The 23,208-nt window shown below is 38.3% G+C and overlaps 1 protein-coding gene across 1 annotated transcript; it reads left to right on the top strand.

The window, feature by feature from the left end:
* The first annotated feature begins 429 nt into the window (after window positions 1-429).
* LOC126367055 (all trans-polyprenyl-diphosphate synthase PDSS2) lies at window positions 430-22,541 on the top strand. Its single transcript, XM_050010446.1, has 7 exons — window positions 430-1,028; window positions 5,078-5,209; window positions 6,566-6,757; window positions 10,794-10,930; window positions 19,770-19,930; window positions 20,258-20,449; window positions 21,111-22,541. The coding sequence occupies exons 1-7, from the start codon at window positions 727-729 to the stop codon at window positions 21,267-21,269; spliced, it is 1,275 nt and encodes a 424-aa protein (XP_049866403.1). The 5' UTR covers window positions 430-726; the 3' UTR covers window positions 21,270-22,541.
* The last annotated feature ends 667 nt before the right edge of the window (window positions 22,542-23,208 follow it).

Below are 23,208 nucleotides of genomic sequence, written 5' to 3'. Positions count from 1 at the left end.
ACCTAATCTGAGCAAATGACTTTGCAACCCGTGAAGGAAAAACCAATTCAATACAGGTTAGGTTATGTTCCTCCGAAACGCATTTCTTTTAAATTTGGATTTCCTCGCAATTTTTTTTGTCATTCACGTTAGATGTTCTTTACAAATAAGAATTTTGACAAAATATTCACTATTGTGTACTTTTAGAACATTGTGGCAACATTATTACATTTACACTCGTTCCTTTTGTTTCATTCTTACTTCAGTCATTCATTTAGTTTTGTAGCCAACAAGTCAGTAAAGTCCGTTTTGTAAGAAAGAGATAAGATATACGCTTTCTGTATAAAGCTATTTCGATTGACGCAGCTGATTTTACCGTTATATTTGGTAACTCAATCATTGTGTTTCGTTCACAATTTTTCATTCATTGAATCAGTCAAAGAGAGAGAATGTATCACTTACACTACGGAATCAGTCTTAAATTTTAGCGCGGTAAAAGTGGTTGTACACCTAAAATCAATCATTTTTATTAAAATCTTTGTTATGCAAATACTATACATTTGAGTTTTGCAAAAAAATACGCATAATTTTAATTTATTCTGCTAAATTCTCCCTTATTTAGGGACTTAGTCTCTTAAATTGTGAGGTTTTTAGTGAGTTTGTTGAAGCAAAAGTTCGAATTACTTTCGCGCGTTAATTAATCTTGAACTTTGTGGTGTAAAATAATTGATTGTGATTGTCAGCAATATGAGTCTGAGCAGATTAAGAAGTGCTGTGCGGTGCGATTTGGTGAAAGTTAGCTCATCATCGGCTGTGGTGTCGAAACTTTTGCCTTGGACGAGAGAACTGGGTACGAGTAGTACGCAACTAAGTGTTGCCCAACACCCGAAGACCGACTGGAATAGGGCCGTGAGCGAGGCTGAGAAGATCGTGGGCTACCCAACCTCTTTCCTCAGCCTTCGATGGGTCCTCAGCGATGAAATTGCTAACGTAGCGCTACATTTGAGGAAGTTGGTGGGAAGCAGTCATCCTGTGCTGAAAACTGCGAAGTAAGTTCTAAACACGGAATCCTACTGTTATTCAACTTTATTTAAACTATAATAGGTACCTAATTGGTATAGTCTCGAATACATTACGATACCTAGACTAAGTATGTATAAGATTGACAGAGTAGGTAGACGAGTGTGAATATTCGATTATCTTCTGCTTGATTCAAAAAGGAAGACTGACCAACCTATTTTCCTATCAAGGTATTTGATAAGTATAGATAGGAGATAGAGTCCTACATAATCACTTTTAATTAGTTTGCTAAGTATAGATTCACTTAAGTAGGAAAAGAAAAGGAAAGATTGAATTACCTACTTAAGTTTAGTTAGTAGGTCTATCTGCAAAGATCTTGTTATTTATACTTAAAATCAAATAGATAGGTGAGTAGGTAGGTACTTACATTAAATTATTTAAGAAATGTATTCATTGCCTTATTTACTATTACCTAAACAAACCAAACGCACAATGCTCACGCGATTTCGTAGGTAATTGGCTATTACAACACGCAGCAGTTATAATTTATAGTTACCTGTTCAATCAAGTGCTTTGTCCGTATGTGTAGTTTGACCAACTAGTTATAGATACTTTGAAACGTTCCATTTTTATTAGGTACGTTAAGCTGCAAAGGTCCAATCAGTTTCTTGCAAAATAATAAATTAACTAGTTACATGTCATTTCTGTAATAGACCAAAAACACCTACAAAAACATAAATTTTATAATTAGTATGACAACTACCACTGTAAACAAATAATTCGCTGTGCTCAGTGACCAAACTTTTGCTCTTTGATTGTACATTTAGATGTCCGCTTGCCTAACCTGCAGGTTTGATAGGTCCGGTGTTTTACAACAAGTGCTATCTGTGACCGTCAGTATTACCCCCGAGGAACATTCAGCCCATTACAGGTTAGGTCACATACCTACGAAACGCATTTTTCAGGAATATGGGTTTCCTCACGATGTTTACGTTCACCGCTGGGCATCTGATAATATCTAATTTATGAATGAATACATGATGGATGGTGTGTCAGGATACGTTCCTTGTAAAACGCAATAATGTCGCACTTGTTATTGCGTTTTTCTTGATTAAAATTAAAAAATAAGTTAATTCGAATAAAGCAAAACGTTTTTTGTCAGTTTTTGATCTGTCTTTATTTAGTAATCAGAATTTCATAATTTATCTTTGACCTAGGAAGAAGAAGAAACTAGGGAGAAGTTTATCAGGATCGAAGCTAATGGAATTCTATAGTCTCTACTTATCCCGGTGGGAAATAGGCGTGAGTTTATGTATATGTATGTATCTTTGACCTAGGAAACTATCAAATTCTGAACTGTGGATTCCGCTTTGCCTACCCTTAAGAGAAATAGGAGCGATTACTCTTAATAATTCTGTATGTGTTGAATGTACTATGTACCAGGGTGGGTCTTATAATAGATTTATTTTATAGTATTATGTTTATCCTAAAGTTTACATTGTATTAATCAAATCAAAAACTTTATTGTTTTGTGTTATTTTCAATTGCATTTTGCTCTTATATGTAGAGCACGGGTTAACTAACGTTAAAATATGGTCAGGGTAAAACCAAGTTTCTGCTCTCTTTCATGTTCACCTTGAGAGCATTAAAACTTACCTGAATATTTAAATTAGGTAAGGTAGGTTTTATTTTATCTCAGTTGTATGACAAATATTTATAAATAACGAACGTGGTAGAAAATATATTACTAATCAGTACATTTATTGACACTGTATTTTTGAAAAAAGCTCTTGTTATATAAAATATTGTACCTACCCAGGCGAAGGCGGGATAAAAACAGTATTAGGTACTTCCCTATGAATCATAGAGTGATTAACTTAAGACTTTCCCCAATAGGGTAGTTACTTTTCCTTTTCTTTTTTTTTGACGTGACTTACTGTACATTTGCCGCAGATGGCATTAACTACTTGGCCGGAACTTGAACGTCAAAACACGAAATTACTATGGATTTTTTATAATAAGCAACCTGTGGACGTTATAGAAAACGTGACAAAATGTCGTATTTATCATTAAACTTTTCTTCATTAAAAATCATAAAAAAGTTAAATAGTAAAAAGAAAATGTTTTTCGTTACTTTTAGATCTGTCTTTATTTAGTAGGTAATCAGAATTTCGTAATCACCTTCTCATCATCATTTCTTTGACCTAGGAAACTACCCAATTGCGAGTACTTACTTAATGAGGGATGTAGGTAATTAGAAGTTCACTGCCTATTTACTACAAATACCTATCTATCGAAACCGAACTTCGACTTGAAAATCGACCACTAGGTACAACAACGATACGGGATAACATTTAACAGTCGCCATCGCTGCTGGCTACTGTTTGTGTGACATGATGATGATCACTAAATGTGCACGAATTCCTTCATAATCTAAACCTCATAGCACACAGAACCAGGAAAGCGGGACAAGCAACTCGGAGACCGACTTTGTCTGCGGTTTTATACAAAATACCTCGGCTTTGACTAATACAGGAATCATGTGTTGTAAAAATTGGTGAAACATTAAAAGAACAAGAGACACAAATACAAAGTGTTAAAAATTACACAAGTTGTTTTGTTAGCAAGACTTCATTGCGTCTATGGTGTAAATTGTTGTAGGAAATAGCTACTTTCGCTTTTATGACATGTTAGCTAAGCACGCGACGTCGTTTGTGTGAACTTAATTCACTTCAGTGGCATGTTTACCGATTTTTACTTAATTACAGTATCTAGTATCTACTATAGTTGTCATAGGCAAAAAGAGTTGAGACCCAATAGCTGTCCATAAAATAATGTCCATAAATAAATGCGTTCTATGTTTGTGTTATTTTTTGGTACATTAAAACAGTACACGTTGGTTTTATATATACATATACAATATATATGTGTGTGTGTGTGTGTACACACATATTATATTTTAGTCGCGTGTTCGAGCCCCGGAGAGCGCGGTGACTTGGTATTTTGCAAAAAGAGAATAAAAAATACCAGGCTGACGAGTCTTTATAGACGACGCGACGGTAACCAGTTAGTATCAGGTAGCCCGGATGCCTGTTTCTCCACTTAAAAATAATAACGACCTCCGTGGTCCAGTGGTTGAGCGCTGGCGTCACGATCCGGAGGTCCCGGGTTCGATTCCCGGTGGGGACATATCACAGAAATTACTTTGTGGTCCCTAGTTTGATTAGAACATTACTGCCTGATCACCAGATTGTCCGAAAGTAAGATGATCCGTGCTTCGGAAGGCACGTTAAGCCGTTGGTCCCGGTTACTACTTACTGATGTTAGTAAGTGGTCGTTGCATGAGCCATGTCAGGGGCCTTTGGCGGCTCAATAGTAACCCTTACACCAGGGTTGATGAGGTTGGTAATTCACCTCACAACCCACACGATAGAAGAAGAATAATAATAAACAGTTTAATTTTATTTTGTTTTTCTCTTGTCCGTACTTAAGAGAACACAAGCATGAGCTTCAAAAAAATAAAATATAAACGTGTTTACGTAGTCCTTCTTATGTATTTACCTTTGATATTGGACGGAGGATAAGAGAAAACGGCGGGTGATCCCCGGTCCGAGTCCTTCTTAATTCAAAAAACGTCACTGGCTGTCTAGCGAGGCAATGCAGCTAGCATGATTGACACTTTCGTACAGTAACCGAGAGGAGGGTTGTTTGAATAGATTTTTGTATATTGTTTCCTTTTAATGTTTTTTATATTGTGCGTTTTTTTTCTATTATTATTGTTTTTTCCTACTTTTTCATATAGTATATAGTAGATATAGGTATATACAGGGTGTTAGTGTCATCGTAACGAATACTGAGGGGGATGATTCAGACCATGATTCTGAGTTGATATCAAGTAGAATTTCCTGTCGGAAAATTCATGAAAATTTTGTGTTTTTTTTTTAATTATTTTCAGATCCATACTTTTGTGACGGAAAATTTCACTTCATATCAACTAAGAAACATGGTCTGAATTATCCCTCAAAGTTTCCGTTAATAATCTTCAGAATGTTATTTTACTATTGTTCCCTTGTTCTAGGAACCTGATCTACAATGGCAAGAACAACATGCAAGCGTGGGGGTTGATCGTGCTGCTCATCTCCAAAGCAGCTGGCCACAGCCCCGAGATCCCTGATATGGAGCAGGATAAAGCAGCTGGAGTCTTGCACAGGTAAATGAATAAACTATACAGGGTGTTAGTGACATCGTAACGAATACTGAGAAGGATGATTCAGCTGATTATTCTGAGTTAATATCAAGTGGAATTTTCCGTCGCAAAAGTATAGAATTTAAAATATATTTTTTTAAATCATTAATTTTGCGACGGAAAATTCCACTTGATGTTAACTCAGAGTTATGGTCTGAATCATCCCCTTTAGTATTCGTTACGATGTCACTAACATCCTGTATTATGCTGGGCACAGGACACGTCTATTTTTTTATTCTATTTTATTCACGTCTATATTTTGTATTTATTCGAGCCCAACATCACAGGGGATAAAAGAATTAGAAGAAGAAAATAACGTAGTCTGGAAAGTCCTGGAAAAAAAAAAGAAAAAAAAAATCTGGAAAGTCCCTTATTGGCAAATCATAACAGCCTATGCCGACTTTATAGTCTTCATTTTATAAGGCGGTATGTAAGAAAAGTAAGTAGGTTCCGAATACGGTTCTCGGCGAAAACCTCTGGTATTTAGGATGTCCAATCTCGGATACAGGTTGTATGGTCGCATGCAACTGGTTTGCACTGGTTTGAGTGCATTGCGGTAAATGCACTGGTGGACGAAGTAATCTGTAATTTTAAGGCCGCATATTTAAGATTCATGATAAACAGATACTGCGAATATTTACATGTGCATGATGTGTAATGATCTACGGGAAATAATTAGTCATTCTTGGTAGAGTTCAAAGAATAAATTTAGGTTTTACTTAAATTCATCATTAGGTACTATAAAATACTCGTAAAGTATTAGGTGAAAGAATAAAAACGAAACGGTTCTTTACGTATTTTGAGCGGATTTATTGTCCTCTCGTAGGGATGACCTACTCTAAATCTATATAATTCATTACCTACGTTTTTAACTCTTCGAAAATTTTCGTAACTATCGTACCCTCTACAATGCGCGGTTATTTTTGTGTTCCATTTTCGAATTGATGATCTTTTTTGTAGAGCGTCTTTTGTTTTTTATTCTGGGTATCTTTTAATTGCACATGCGCTCTAGAGTGGTATATATGAGAACGGGAAAGATATATAAAGTACATCTTGGTGCGAAAGAGACATACCAAGAAAATGTACTTTTATGGCACCTGTTATCCATACTAAGCTAAAGCGCAAATGGTATAACAGGTGCTTGCTGCTATGTCTGACTCGCCTTTACGAAAACAGTCATGATAGGTTGTGTCTTGTGTGCCATTGATAAAGAATGTTTAATTTCAATCATTAATAACAGTTATAACTAAGAAGTGGGCCAACGTTGCTTAATTTCGTTGAAATAAATTCCACATTTTAACCGCCATATTCTGTCCACAGTCAACGCGCTCTGGCGGAAGTGACAGAGATGATGAGAACATCACACCTCATCCATAAAGGGCTAGTCAATATGAACGTGCGCCAGCGGTCCTTGGATGTGGACACTAATGACATGCTGTTCGGGAACAAAATCGCACTGCTCAGTGGAGACTATTTGCTGGCTAACTCCTGCTCCGAACTGGCTAATTTGAGGTGAGTTATATTTCCGTACATAAGCATACACAGACCACGAATTCCACTTACACCATATTTGCTTCTTCTCTCGTCAGACTTCACGCACGCTCACCGGTTTTGAGTAATCTTGACCTGGCTTTTCTTTAAAACATCCTGGATTAGATCGTGGTATGTACGGTCACGAGCATTAATATGTATACACATTAACTTTTTTGACAAATTGAACTGTAAGTCTCACTAAATGTCAAATATGTTAGTGCGACAGAGTCCTAAAGTGGGTACTTTATATTGCTCATGACTGTACGCTATGTACGCTTAGGCCTTCCTCTTCCAATTGCCACTTACACTCGCATCATAAATCTTTCTATTTGTTTAGTCGTCATAAATTGACAAAATCTCTAGTAGAGTCGTTTGAAAAGAATTTTGCAGCATAAGAACCGTCAACTCCCTTTCAAAACTACGAGTATTTACCTACGTATCCTGTAAAATAATTTGTTATAAAAAGGCTCATGTCGTCGCCTTAGAAACCACGTAACGCGCTAAGTACCTTTTTGAATAATCATATTCGTAAGTGATTTTTGTTAACAAAACCTCGCAGTAGAAACACTAGTTTCAATCTAGAAGGGTTAAAAAGGCCACATCGAAGCAATTCATCTAAAAAAGCAATATTGCTATTTGACATATGTTTGCGCACTTACTTTTATATGCGCAAACGTCAGATTGCAATAATGAATGAAATTAATTGAAAGAAATCGAGCTCTTGTTGAAGAAAATCACATCAGAATGTGATTTATCAAAAAAGCGCTTACGTGGTTTTCGCTATGAGGCGGCAATATACATAATACATTTACCACTACGATGCATCATCATCAGAATCTCCCTAGCATTATCCCGTTTTTCACAGGGTCCGCTTACCTAACTTGACGATTTGACAGGTCCGGTTTTTTATAGAAGCGTGTGCCTGTCTGACCTTCCAACCCGCGAAGGGAAACCAGCCCAATACAGGTTAGGTCACATACCTCCGAAACGCATTTCTCGGGGATGTGGGTTTCCTCACGGCGTTTTCCTTCACCGCTGAGCACGTGATAATAATTTATGATCCAAACATGAATTCGAAAACAAATTCTGCTATCATTGGTTTAGGCCTGTGCTGGATTCGAACCTGCGACCTCAAAGTGAGAGGCAAGCGTTTTACCAAGTGTACTACCACGGCTCTCACTGCCATTATGACGCATAATATAATGTGTCAATAATATTCAAATTATGGCAAAATATGTAAATGAATCCGTCAGATATGCGCAAACTGGTTTTGGCATATTTCAATATAATGCATGCAAATGATAGGTATTACGTAATGTTACTTAGTAATCATTAGTTGATGTGATGGTCAGTGAAAGTTGACTGAGTTGCGTGACGGTTCAAATAGTTATGTGACCTTCTGTTTTGAAGTAACTAAGTAGGTAATAATATGACCCATTTGTATTGTTATACCTAATTTGGTAATTTAGTTACAACTTTGTTTGCAATTATGACTTTCGAGACTGCCTTAAATCTATTATTTTGTTAGTAAGTCTTGGACCAATGAGTTATTTATCTTACACAATTGGCTCGACCATTCATGACGGCGATACGGCTCGCGTTGTTCGAACAGAAACCTCATTTCAAGCAACCGGAGTGGGTATAGAGCATCCTCACCACGCTGCTCCACTGCGGATAGGTGGAGGCGTTTGGGTACCCGGAAGCATGAAATTGTCTTACTTTTACGGACAATCCAAAGTGATTTCGATAATGTCCCCATCGGGAACCGAGCTCGGACCTCCACATCCTGACCCAATGCTTTAACCACTAGACCGTAGAAGCTGTCATATAGGTAGTACATCTGAGTAATTCTCAGACTACAATATAGCCCGACCTACCTCATTCAACAAAGCAGTACTCGAACACAAGTAGCGTTCAGGCCTGGTTTTCCCGTAGAAAGCAGGCGAAAGCGTTCGCCTAAAGAATATTAAGGAGAAAGTTCGTCAATACACAGACGCAATTATAACGCCGTTATCCTTGAAAGTCTGACCGATTCAGTGGTGGTGTGACCAGGATGCATATTTTGCTATAAGATGGCGACTGGTGGACCAGTGATCTATGAGTAATGAGCGGTTATTTTCTCGTTTTGTGGGTTACGCCTACTTAAAGGGATTTCCCGTCTAGTGGGAGTCTTCAAGGCTAGAGTGAAAAAGGCATTTGCTAGGGAAGCCTGATCCACCTTCGACCACCATCGTCACTTACCATACTGTGAGATTGTAGTCAAACACGAGCCTGTTTTATTAAAAAAAGTTATTAAAAAGCTTGTAGATGAAAAACTTTTACTTATGAGGACTTGTTTGAGGTTTACGCGGTTGTTATCGTAATTAAAACACATAATACCGGGTTCTTACCGCGTTAAAATCAGGGATCAGGAGAGGTATTTGGAGTCTCATATCCCTGAATTTAACACGGTAAGAACCCGGTGTTTTAATTATGATAACCGCGTATTAATTGTGATGACTTGAGTAGAGACATTTACTTTAAGTAGACTTTTAAATGACAAATTTTACGGTCTCGAGCACAATTATGTATACACTTACGTAAATGTATACATATTTATACTTAGGCAAGTGTATACTTTTAGGTAAGTGTATACATATTTGTGTTCGTGAAAAAAGCATTGTGCGTACCTACTTACACACATTTTTTTGACAAGTTGACCTGCAAATGTGTTAGAGCGACATGGTTTTCAATTTCATGACTGTACACATTGATGTGTTGACTGTCCTTATAAGCGAAGTAGCACAGTTTAAGTACAGTTTAAGAGTCGAATGTTTTCTTCACAACCGCGGCATTCAAAACCACAAGAATGTATTACTTATTTTGTTTTTCTAATAATAAACATGATTATCAATTTAAGAGCCACGCTCTTGTCGGAGTAGCATTCTCCATTCCTGTCAATCAAAGGCCAATTCTTTGAATTCTTTATAAGACACGTTCGCCTTCTCTTTAACTTGTTCTACATACATACGTAAACTCACGCCTATTTCCCACCGGGGTAAGCAGAGCCTATGGAACTTTATTTGCTTCGATCCTGACATACTTCTCTTGCTTCCTCAACATTCATCAATCGTTTCATACACGCATGACAGTTCAGAGTAGATCGTATTGAACCTTTTCTAAGGACATCTCCAATTTGGTCATTGTCCTTCTAAATCTTCCTCTGTCAGCCAGATATACTGCTTTGTAATCCTGTTATCCTTCATCTGCTCCATGTGTCTAAACCACCTTAACATTCCCTTCTCAATCTTGTTTACTATATGTCGTAACTTATTCTTTTTAATAATAATACTCTTAAATTAACAAATTACTTACTATTCTTCTCCTACTATCGCATGGGGTAAGGTGTATGACCAACCTTAGCAACCCTAATGTCATTGAGTCACCACAGGCCGAAAAAAATACTTATTGAGAACCTTCATAACCAGCCAGCCAGTAGATTTAGATGAGCTATAATAGGTAACTATGGGCGCGCAAGAGTTCTGCAACTACCAAAACCCGCGTGACAACCAAATGGTCACATGTCATCATATTTTATTATGCTCCAAGATATAATCGCGACGTGCTCTACTTTTTTTTGAAGATTTTTGTAGATTATAATATCTTATGACATTGTTTTTATTTAACTGTGCATAAAACAGTTATTTTTGGAGATATGTTTGATGGTTTGAAATAAATGTCATGGTTCACGCAGCGCCAATGATAGTATATTTTTAAAATAAAGTTTACACGAAAAATTTGAGTATTGAAGTATTAGTTCCAATCTCCAACAAAAAAAAAAATCGGTCTTCTGTTTCTTTATTATAAGTTCTATACTCTCTTGTCAGTGTATCATGCATCTTTCTCTACCCAACGCTCAAATCTTTGATTTTCTCTGTTAATTTGTTCCATGTAACTCTTCTTCTTATTTCCCCTTCTTTCTTCTCTTTCATACTCATGTTTGAGTTGAAATAATAAAGAAATGTCTTTCCTGCAGGAACCAAGAGTTGGTGGAGTTGATGTCGTCCGCGGTCCGCGACCTCGCTGAGGCAGAGTTCCTGGGGGAGCGGGACCTTCAGAACAACCCGCTGCCGTCACGACCGCTGCCTCTAGAAGAGCGAGGCACTGCCTCTGGTAAGTATACCATCTTATAACCAACAGCTGGTGGAGCTGACCTCGCCGAACGAGAGTTCTTGGGAGCGCGGGATCTGTAGAACAACCCGCTGCCGTCTCGACCGGTGCCTTTTGAGGGTCGAGGCATTGCCTCTGGTAAATATACCGTCTTCCAACCAACAGTTGGTGGAACTGAACTCACGAACGAGAGTTCTTGGGAGAGCGGGGCAGCAGAACAACTCCCTGTCTCTGATATATACATACATACATAAACTCACGCCTATTTCCCACCGGGGTAAGCAGAGACTATAGAATTCCATTTGCTTCGATCCTGACACACTTCTCTTGCTTCCTCCACATTTTGATCACATCTCCCAAAAATCCTCAAACTAATTAATTAGATACCTACCTACTATGAAGCCTTGTATGTTTGCCAACTGTCAAATACTAACAGAGGTGCAACTTGACCTTAACTCATATTATTTGCATAAGCTTAATGACCAAACTTATGTCGTCAACACGTCCTCAATAGCCGAATAGCCGAATGAAGTATCTATAGTATGGATGTTCACCGACTACTACTACTTCTTCTATCGCGTGTTCTTCTGGTGTCAGGTTTATTATTGAGCCGCCAAAGGCCCCTGGCATGGCTTTTGTAATGACTACGTACTTACATCAGAAGTAGTAACCGGGACCAACGGCTTAACTTGCCTTCCGAAGCATGGATCATCTTATTTTGGATAATCAGGTGAACAGCCTGTAATATCCTAACCGAACTAGGGATTAAAAAGTGATTTGTTCCCACCGGGATTCGAAACCGGGACTTCCGGATCGTGAGCACAACGCTCAACCACAAGACCACGGAGGCCGTTACTAGTAGTAACTAGTAACTACTACTATTTATACTAATATTATAAATACGAAAATAACTTTGTTATTCGCTTTCACGTTTAAACCGAGGTAGTTTTTACCCCGTCAACCTTTAAGAGCACGAAAAAGGGAGGTAGAAAAAAACGTGTTCTCTACAGAGGAAGCATAAGCTCACGCCTATATCACAATTAGGGTGGTCAGAGATACATCCATCGCAACATGAACTAAGTACTCACACCTCACCGAGCTACAGGAAGCGATTATAGAAATTTCCTTATTGGTGACTGCTCAGAATATGTTATCTTTGTTATTGTACTCATATACTGGTGTGATCTAATTTATATGCGTGCTGGATAATAATGTGGTGATATTGATTTTTATCTCACGTCGCATGGATATTGGGTGTCTACAAACAGATAATTTATTTTCTAAAACATTTTAACATGACATAAGCTCACGACTATGCCACTATTAACTGTCTGAGAACTGATATTAGGCAGCTAAATTACTCAATTGTATGTTTATTTTTTTAAAGAACGTCTAGGGCCCTGTGCGGAAGTTTTTCTTGCAGCTTCTTTTCCCCGGCTATACAGGTTGTGAGAAGCTGCAGTAGTTTTAGGCGGATGAGACTTTCGTTATGTAAAAATTGACGATTTAAAGTGTAACGGTGTTACCTACTGAATAAAGATATTTTTGAATTTGACCCCAATGGGTAGTCAGTGGTACATCCATCGTAATATGACCTAAGGACCCACACCTCACACACTATCTGCTGAGTTTAGTCATTGATCTGGCCAACATAAGAGAAAAAGAAGAAAGGACTTAGATAGACACAGATACAAAACGCGCGAAGGGATTACTATTGGGGTAAACAGAATAACATGGCCACATCGAAGCAATTCATCTAAGAAAGCAATATTGCAATTTGACATTTGCGCATATAAAAGTAAGTGCGCAATGCAAACAAATGTCAAATAGCAATATTGCTTTCTTAGATGAATTGCTTCGATGGGGCCATTTTAACCCCCCTTACTTTTCTATATGGCATTTTCCGCAACTGTAACAGCAACATTAAACTTCTTTTTCTTTACATCTGTGTACAAAAAAGAAACTTATACAAATTCCATTATAAAACAAAAGACAGCATTCCTCGTTTTATAGATAAGTAGTGCTATTAAAATTCATCATTGTGCGCGATGGAATCGAGTCACTCGCGACCTGAATGCGCATGCGTGTGTTTTGAATGTCAAATCGAATCTACGGCTTCGTGCACAAGGTATAATAATCTATTAGTCACTAGATTTTTACGCTTGTAATCGCCTTCGTGGTCCAGTGGTTGAGCGTTGGTCTCTCAAATCGGAGGTCCCGGGATCGGAGGTTTTGGTTATCCCTAGTTCGGTTAGGATATTGCAGGCTGATCATCCAATAGTCCGAAAGAAATTATGATCCGTGCATCGGAGGGTCGCTAAGCGGTCGGTCTCGGTTACTAGTTACTATTGAGTATGACATGTAACAACGTTGTTTGCTAAACTATAACCTCTGGAAATCCATACTAATATGATAAATGGAAAAGAGGTGTGTTTGTTTGTCCGTCTTTCACGGCAAACCGAAGCAACGAATGACGTGATTTTTTAAATCTTCTTCTTATCGTGTGGGTTGTGAGTTGGAATACCAATCTCATCAACCGTGGTGTCAGGGTTATTATTGAGCCGCCAAAGGCCCCTGACATGAATCATGTACCGACTACATACTTACATCAGTAAGTAGTGACCGGGACTAACGGCTTAACGCGCCTTTCGAAGCGCGGATCATCTTACTTTCGGACAATCAGCCTGTAATGTCCTAACCAAACTAGGGATGACAAAGTAATTTTTGGATTATTTCCCTACCGGGATTCAAACCCGGGACCTCCGGATCGTGAGCCTAACGACCAACCACTGGACCACGGAGGCCGTTGTCACGGCGTAGTAAGTATCAGTATGTAATAGGTATTGGAGTCGGTAATAATATCCTTCCTCGCTCTACGTAATAATATTACGTGTTTGGTTGAAGGAATGCAACGTAAACGCATTGAAAGTGGCTCTACGTTTGTGCAAGAATTATTTTTAATTAGTTACATTGGAATGAGCTACAAAAGATTTCTTTTCATTGTGTTTTAATTAATAACACCTCACCTGATTGTCCGAAAGTAAGTTGGTCCATGCTCCGGAAGGCACGTCAAGCCGTTGGTCCCAGTTAAGTGCTACTTACTGGTTTAAGTATGTCAGGGACCTTTGGCGGCTCAATAATAACCCTGACGCCAGGGTTGATGAGGTTGGTAATCCACCTCACAACCCACACGTGATCCCAATGTGTATTTTACAGGGAGATCTTCGCGGCGTTTAAATAAATAGTGGTATTTACGAACAAATTTTCAAATTTCTAAAGTATACATAATAGAGAATTCTTTCTCGCAATTATACTATATCGCGTAACTATTTTGTGATAACGGAAGTGTGGTCGACAGTTATCTGTTTTAACATTTCTTCTAAATTTTTCGATATTTAAATTATAACACGCAAATAAGAATAATAAAAGTAAGGGTTTCCATTAGGAAAATGATCAAATTTATCTAAATCTAGACTGGTACCTCCAGCAGATTATTCCAGCCCATATTTGTGATGTCCATCAAAACTTATAATATAAGTATATTAAAAGACGAAAAAAGTGATAAAAATCTTTTTAATAAAATAATAGAACTTCTAATTAATAAATATTACTACAGCACTAGTGATTATCTTAATGATTACAATTTCTAATTCTACTTAATTCTATTTTGTTGTGCCCGAAAGGGCTGTGATGTGAAACTCATATGTAACTTACCAACTTGTACACCATCATAGTATGCAAACAAATAATATTGAATATAGATTCCCCATCCACGTGATTCATGACTCGTGATTCATGATTAGTTTATTAATACCACCCTTAGACATACTGGCTACCGACCCCGCCGACGTGGTCGACGATTTCCCTCATTCAGCGCTTATCGCTATCGACCCACTAGGGTCGATTAATTCTTTCAAATATTTTTCCTCTCAGACGACGCCTTGAGCCGAGGTTCGCGCCCAACTGGGCACCCTCAGGCTGTTGTCTTAAACGTTGTACCGGGTCAGAGTCTTCAGCGCTCCCCATTTGTCCGGCCAAGTAGTTAATGCCATCTGCGGCAAATCTACAATAAGTCACGTGAAAAAAAAAAGACATACTGGTCCCATCTCTGCCTACCCCTCTGAGTGTATAGACGTAATGATGCTTTATTGCTTACCTAGTGACAGCTGCAAAATGCATAAAAGTCATTGACCCTTGCAATAAGGAACTGGAATGTACCTCATCTCCCGGTCAAATTCTTAAAAGGAGACGTTCATGGTCGCAAAACAGGATCTTGTGACAAAGAATTGTAAATATTGGCCACTAAAGTAAACTTTGCAATGACGTGGGTTAAAGGTACACTCTAGATTGACGTGTTACTACTGTTAATATTTTCTAGAATTCATTAGTTGGTAAATATCATGTATTTTTTATACCGTGGAAGTGTCTTTAGCTCTTACTATCATGTCGTTTCATTTTTTATTTATTTATTTAAGATACATCAAAATCAAAATAGTTTATTTGCTTTAAATAGTACATCATATACTTATAACCCCGTTATTAGGACTTCCTAGTGAGGCTCATGTAAAGACCTGTGTCAGGAAGCCCCGCTCTTCCTAATCGGTATTACAACTTTGATAGTACATATTTCTATTTATTTGTTTTAACAATAATAATCAACGTTTAAATAAAAGTTAAAGAGAAATACTTATGAGATAAGATGTGTGTGTGTGTGTGTGTGTGTGTGTGTGTGTGTGTGTGTGTGTGTGTGTGTATGTGTATGTGTATGTGTATGTGTGTGTGACGATACACCATCGGTATATACATAAAAATTACATGAATAAAATTCAACGGACAATGACCTTTTTTTTTTGTGACTTATTGTAGATTTGCCGCAGATGGCATTAACTACTTGGCCGGGGAGCGCTGAAGGCTCTCACCCGGTACAACGTTTAAGACAACAGGCCTGAGGGTGCCCAGTTGGGCGCGAACCTCGGCTCAGGGCGTCGTCTGAGAGGAAAAATATTGGAAAGAATTAATCGACCCTAGTGGGTCGATAGCGATAAGCGCTGAATGAGGGAAATCGTCGACCACGCCGGCGGGGTCGGTATCGGGGTCCTGAAGTGTTTGGTGTCGCGAGCTGATTGGCTGCCTCTATGGCTAGAGTAATCGGGTCGTCGGGATCGTATATTACGTCCTTCGGACGCCGATACTTTTCAGTACCGTCCCTAAGCGGGGGACAATGACCGTATGTTATACCATTAGAGGCGTATACAACATTCAAGTTAGTTTTAAACAAATAATAAAACAACACGTACACGTGTTTGAGTTAACTTAAAGCTAGAAGATAGAGAAAAAAAAATGGATAAAAAGTATATAAAGTAAAATTATAAGAAATTGAGTGAATTTATATAATATTTGTAATTTTATATTTAAAGTTGGTGAGGGTTTCGTGGCAGATGTCGATGTTATTTTTACATGCTTCATTATACGTTAGCATACAGCGGTTTAGTGGAGAGTATTTGCCAACTACTATCTACAAACAAAACGACCAGGGAGTTAAAATGGCCACATCGAAGCAATTCATCTAAGGAAGCAATATTGCTATTTCACATATGCGCTAATGTCAAATTGCAATATTGCTTTCTTAGATGAATTGCTTCGATGTGGCCATTTTAACCCCCAGTTCAGTACAATTGAAATCGAAAATTGAAATTTTAGTTATTTTTGTGCTATGGTATTTAGGTTAATTATTGATTATACTCAATGCGCGGTAAGAATTAGATCTGTCAAAGTACGTAAGCTAGTGACGTAGTGTTGTGATGTTTATGAGCATAGTGATGTATCAATCAATATTAGGTCGATCAATTATTTTCTATTTAACACTACCTACCTACTACACAATATAAACAAAAATAGCCTATATACGTCCCACTGTTGGGCACAGGCCTCCCCTCAATCAACCGGAGGGGGTATGGAGCATACTCCACCACGCTACTCTACTGCGGGTTGGCGGACGTGTTTGTTTACTAAACCTCAATAGCCGGGATCAACTGCTTAACGTACACAAAACACATACTTATCAGCAATAACAATATTTAAAACTTGAATAATAAGTAGGTTATTCACATTCACAAAAACCTGCGTCGTACGGGTATAAGTAAATAATATTTAGAAATCTTAAATTTAGAGGTCACACGGACCAGTGATATGCCGGTCTCGGGAATGTTCCCACTTTGGGAACGTTCCCGGCGGCAGTAAAAAAGCGCAAGAGTTATGTAAACAGAGCTCTATTTGCTAAAAAAATATATCAGAGTACGGTCACGAGCATTAATATGTAGACACTTTGGTACCTTGTCACTTTAACTTTTTTGACAAATCTTCTATCGTGTGGGTTGTGAGGTGGATAACCAACCTCATCAACCCTGGTGTCAGGGTTACTATTGAGCCGCCAAACAACAAAAAAAAAAAATCAACACCCAAATTGAACTGTAAGTCTCACTAAATGTCAAATATGTTAGGTAGTGTAACAGAGTCCTAAAGTGGGTACATTATATTGCTCATGGTTGTACAAGAAAGAACAATTTGACAACCGTTCCGCGGAGGTCCGTGTTGCTCTATGTTTGACAAAGAAAAGCTGCCAGTGTCCTTACTATTAAAGAGTTTTTACAACGAGAACATTCCCACTTTGGGAAAATTCCCGTGAACGGCGCAACACTGGTACAAACCTCAATAACAACGACTAGTTACGGACAATCGCCGCAAATTGGTAGGTAGGTATATGAATGGAGTGTTGTTATTTTGTTAAGAGTGAAATCGAGTGGAACTCTACTTATGTGAAGGTGTTGCAAGATGAAGATGGATTTAACCGTTTTACACTGAATGACACAAACAAAGTTAGAGAAAGTACCTAAGTATTTACCATTTGGTTCCATGCGTCGTAATTTAGCGTTTGCTAATTGCTTAGCGGTCTCCGTAAGATACTGCGACTTCAAATTCGCTTCTGTAAATAATCGGACCTACAAATATTCAGGTTTGGTAAGTGGACATCACACTTGTGGTTTGGAGGTTCATCATATCCATCTTTGGACTTCGTATCAACAGTGGCTGCAAGTTGTCTTTGATTACTTGTGGCTCTGCCCACCCCATTAGGGATTACGGGCGTGAGTTTATGTATGTATGTATGTATGTATGGTAAGTGGACCCCGTGGGAACGGGATACCGCTAGGGAGATGATGACTGCGACTTCAAATTTGTTTCAATAATGATTGAGCATTTTCCATTACAAAGAGGAGTATGAAAATTTATTTGAACAAAAAACATAGCTCAAGACTATATCCCAATTGGGGTAATCAGAGGACATCCAATGCAAGATAAGATACTGATTTTTTATTAGCTTTCTGTTAGACCAATGTACAATGGTGGCGAGTTGTACGGTCACGAGCATTAATATGTATACAGTTTAGTTGGTACCTTGTCTCATTAACTTTTTGACAAATTGATCTGTAACTCTCACTAAATGTCGAATATGTTAGTGCGACAGAGTCCTAAAGTGGGTACATTATATTGCTCATGACTGTACCGTCGTATATACCTGATGGTCGGGTTAACGGTGTCAGTGAAAACTCATCCCCCTAGCATTATCCAGTTTTTCACAAGGTCCGCTTACCTAACCTGAAGATTAGACAGGACCGGTTTTTTACAGAAGCGACTGCCTGTCTGACCTTCCAACTGAAGCGAACGAAAAACCAGCCCAATACAGGTTAGGTCACATGCTCCGAAAATGCATTTCTCGGGTATGTGGGTTTCCTCACGATGTTTTCTTTCACTGCTGAGTACGTGATAATCATTTATGATCCAAACATGAATTCGAAACAAATTCGACAATCATTGGTTTAGGCCTGTGCTGGATTCGAACCTGTGACCTCAAAGTGAGAGGCAAGTGTTCTACCAATTGGGCTACCACTGCTACCAAATCCAATGTAATCTAGCCTCCAAGATTCTTTCTTTTTCTTAAAATACACATATACAATGATCATCACCTCACTAGTTCATATTTGACAATATGCCTCATTAGAAAGTAAAACAGGACTGTGTAAAATACCTTTCAATATAAATACAAACAAAGGCTTTACAAACTAGCCAGCTTTCTCAGATAAGCGAAATATAGCGTAGGCTTGAAAGTGACAGAAAATGGTCTCAGACGTGACGACTCGGCACATATTTAACGAAGTTTACTCTTGTCACCTCCTAATGTGTCGAAACCGTTAAGTTTGTCGCCACTCTTGTATTTATTTGGTCAATGGACGAAAGTTTTGGACATAATGCCGAACAATACAACAATATTTGATACATTCTTGCATGCTACTTTAAGCGAAATGTGTGAAACTATAAGTAATTATTTACTACATTTACTACCACTTATGTACCACATTTTATGCAATATTCTATTATATTCTATTCTAAAACAATGAAACAATTTCAGTCGTCACATTAAAAGTTAATGTTAAGAATAAAAAAAAATAATAATAAAATAAAAATAAAATAATTTTATTTCAGACAGATGCCCATATTTCACTAAAAAGAAAAAGAAAAAAAGATTTTCACTTTTAAATTGTCGTTATTTAAAAGTGTCTTCTGATTTCTAATCAATCATTTGACAGGTTCCATTGAATACCTAAAATGTAATAAATGGGTGTGTTGTTAGGATTCAATCTTAAAGTGGTAAGGTCGAATGTTCTTTTGAAATCCAAACCCCCATTGTTTGACTATTTGGTCTGGAAATCTTGGTTTTACAAGTTTAAATATTTAGGAAACGTTATTCTACACCTATAATTCAAGAATCTTTCAATTATCTTTCCAGAATGGGACTACGTGATAGAACCTCTGCCCCTAGATGGAGTGCTGGGTAGTGCGCGACGGGAGTGGGCAGCAAGGCACACGCTGGCTGCCGGTGCCTTGCTCGGCAAGAGCTGTTCTGGCGCTCTGAAGCTCGCTGGACATGACGCTGCCTTGCAGAGTCAGGTGAGTGAAACTAGAACAATTGGTTGTGTACCAGATCTTTTTCTTAAGGAATTGGGGGAAAATGCGACGAGCTACTGGGCAAGAGCTATGTGTCCAAATCCTTGCAGGGCCTTTTTAAATGGAAATTAGTTTGAGAATAATATATAACATCTTGTTGAGTATGGCCGACTTGACGCCGAAGCTGACCTTTTTTTACCAACAAGCCATACCCGTTTTCCACCCGGGTAATCAGTAATCAAACATACAATGGACCTTCTGCAGAATCTGCTGCCTAAATGGCATTTTCTTTGCACACAATCACTTATCAAAATATATCTATAATTCCAGGGCTACCTATTCGGCTGCCACCTGGCTTTAGCGTGGCAAGCTTTTCTGGACTTGGAGTCATTCACGGGCCCCGAGCCGTCCTCATTCTCGTTGGTGGGTGCTCCCCTCGCCTTTACCCTAGAAGCGAGACCGGAATTGTACGCGCACATTGAGGCCGGCCGCCGCAGCATACACGATGTAGACTACCACGCCGTAAGTATCAAATATCTTTGAGTCTAACTTTACTGTCCTAGGGGCGCTGACTCCAGCACACCTTCTCCTTTTCAATTAGGAGAATCTCTCCTGGCAGAACCGCTGTTCAACTGTCCAGATGTTCAACTTTCTACCTTACTCCTAACTCCATTTGTCTCAACATCTCCGCCCGATTCTCTAACAGTTCATCGACCATACCATTGTCCCATTTTGTCTTGAATTTATTATCATAATAAATTCCCATCCAAAGTATCGAAGCTTCCAACCGAAGCAACTAACCTTGCTAGCTAGAAGTTAATAGTGTGACTCGATCTCAGTCTTCTTATAATGTGGGTTGTGAGGTGGAATACCAGCCTCATCAACCCTGACATCAGGGTTATCATTGAGCCGCCAAAGGCCCCTGACATGACTCATGTAACGACTACATACTTACATCAGTAAGTAGTAAGCGGGACCGAGGGTTTAACGTGCCTTCCGCAGCACGGAATCACGGTGTTACGTTGGAAGTTGTAACGTGCGTAGCGCAGTAAGCAGCAGCAAACTTCGTTAGCGCGTTCTAGGCTATCTGCATTGAATGATTAACGCCATCTGTGAATTATGGGCGGAACTAGCTGCTCAACTAGTTGGGTCCGCCACATCAATACAATCTTTATTTTTCCAGCTTTACCAGGCAGTGGTCGAAGGTGATGGAATAGAGAAGACCAAGCAGCTTCAGCGCGAGCACATCGCGGCGGCTTGCGGGGTGCTCGACAGCCTGCCTCCAGGAGACGCGCGCACCGCCCTGCTCAATATCATTGTTGCTATGCACCATCAACATTAAAAGAGTTTATTTTCGGAAATGAGGGTAGGTCCAACATTTATGTAGTATCAAGTAGAAGGAATAGCGTCATAGCGTCATCAATAAGCAGTGATCGGTATAGGTACCTAGTGCCATTTGCGAGATTTGTCTAACATAGATATGCACCCCAAATCTTGAATCTCGAAAATCAATATTCGAATATTTATTAAACATTTATTTTTGTTTTATGAATTATTTTAGTCATTTGTATATTATGCATTTGTATTGTTTTTGTATACAATGTTATATCACGCTTTTATTTTATTTGTGTGTATTCTAATTGTCTTCTGGATTAACAAATTTTCACATTTATAATATGAGTAGGGCTGTACGTATGATATCTCGTACGTATGAAGAATTTACTTTTATTTAATACAAGAAGAAGACAATATTATAACGTAACGTAATCTCGAAATCTCAAAAATCTCGTGGTCATATCCATACTAACCACAACATTCATGGTTATTAACCTCAAATGGCTCTACCTATCACAATCACTGTCAATAAGGCAGGGTAAAAAGTCGCTATGCATCATTACAATTAAGGGAATCAAATCTTCGAGAATGAGGGAAGTTCTACCAAGTACTAATTCACTTATTGGGTACCTTGATTTTGATACGCCCTCTAACCTTTAAATGTAAATTTATGAACCAACTTAGTTGCGGCGTCTCCGCATAGATGGCAGTGTAATCGATGATGTTTCAACAAGAAAGAACGACAACCACAACTGATGTAAGTTCTCAATGCAAGTCATAGATGGCAGTTAAAATGCAACTTATATTTTTTTTGGTGTAAACAAAGGAAAGATAAAAAATATACAGTCGTTTTTGAACAACTATGTTATAATTATTGTATAAAGTTTAAAAAAATCGAATTTATAATAATATAATAAAAGTTACCAATAGGCAAAATCAATAGGTAGGTATGTATTTACTAACATAATGTTACCTTTCGTTATTATTATTAGAAACATATAGGTAGGTATTTTAAGAATTTTACGAAATGATAACGTTCAAAGGCACTCTTTAGTTCCGGTTTTAAAACAAAAATCGTTTCGTAAAATTAATTATTTAGATTTATAATAAGTAACGGAAATACCCAAAAAATATCGTACCTATATCGTAATATGAGCTTTTGCTCAAACTTTTATACATTCCTTGCCTAAACTGTTTAAGAACTTGTTACATGTTTTGCTTGCATTTTTAAATCTGAATCAGAATTACTTATATTTACACGAATTCTTGACAAAATGTACTTTTATTAAAATCGATATTAATTAATATTTAGGTACTTAATAGGTAAGTAAATGTATTTTTATAATTATATCGATAATAAAACAAATGTAAAAATCTGTGTTTGATTTGTTACTTGCCATGAAATAAATAGGTTTTTCTGTACCTTCTAGTCACCAGTGGCGCTGTAAATATAATGATTCCGTGCTTCGGAGGCTTATTAAGCCGTTAGTCCCGGCTATTAGCCGTAAAAACACCTCCACCAACCCGCAGTGGAGCAGCGTGCATGCTCCATAGGTACCCCCTCCGGTTGATTGAGGGGAGGCCTGTGTCCAGCAGCGGGACGTATATAGGCTGTTTATGTGCATGTTTGTACCTACTGGGCAGTAAAGTTACACTAATATATTCATAATTAACCTTTTGTATTTTCTTCTATAACCTATTGGGAAATTGTATGTAAGGCATAGAGCAACACAGGCCTCCACGGGCCGGAGGGGAGTAGCCATAGCGTTGAGATACCGACCCCGCCGGCGTGGTCGACGATTTCCCTCAGCGCTTATCGCTATCGACCCGCTAGGGTCGATTAATTCTTTCAAATATTTTTCCTCTCAGACGACGCCCTGAGCCGAGGTTCGCGCCCAATAGTACCCTCAGGCCTGTTGTCTTAAACGTTGTACCGGGTGAGAGCC

This window comes from Pectinophora gossypiella, chromosome 5, assembly GCF_024362695.1.
Source record: "Pectinophora gossypiella chromosome 5, ilPecGoss1.1, whole genome shotgun sequence".
Taxonomy (NCBI): Eukaryota; Metazoa; Arthropoda; class Insecta; order Lepidoptera; family Gelechiidae; genus Pectinophora; species Pectinophora gossypiella.
The sequence above is the reverse complement of the archived record's forward strand: the minus strand, read 5'-3'. Positions and strand labels throughout refer to the sequence as shown.

Excerpts from the sequence above, each read along its gene's own strand:
- LOC126367055 (XM_050010446.1), top strand. The coding sequence starts at position 727 with ATGAGTCTGAGCAGATTAAGAAGTGCTGTGCGGTGCGATTTGGTGAAA. Across the intron at positions 5,210-6,565 it reads GCAGCTGGAGTCTTGCACAG|TCAACGCGCTCTGGCGGAAG; the intron begins GTAAATGAATAA and ends TTCTGTCCACAG. Across the intron at positions 10,931-19,769 it reads AGAGCGAGGCACTGCCTCTG|AATGGGACTACGTGATAGAA; the intron begins GTAAGTATACCA and ends TTATCTTTCCAG.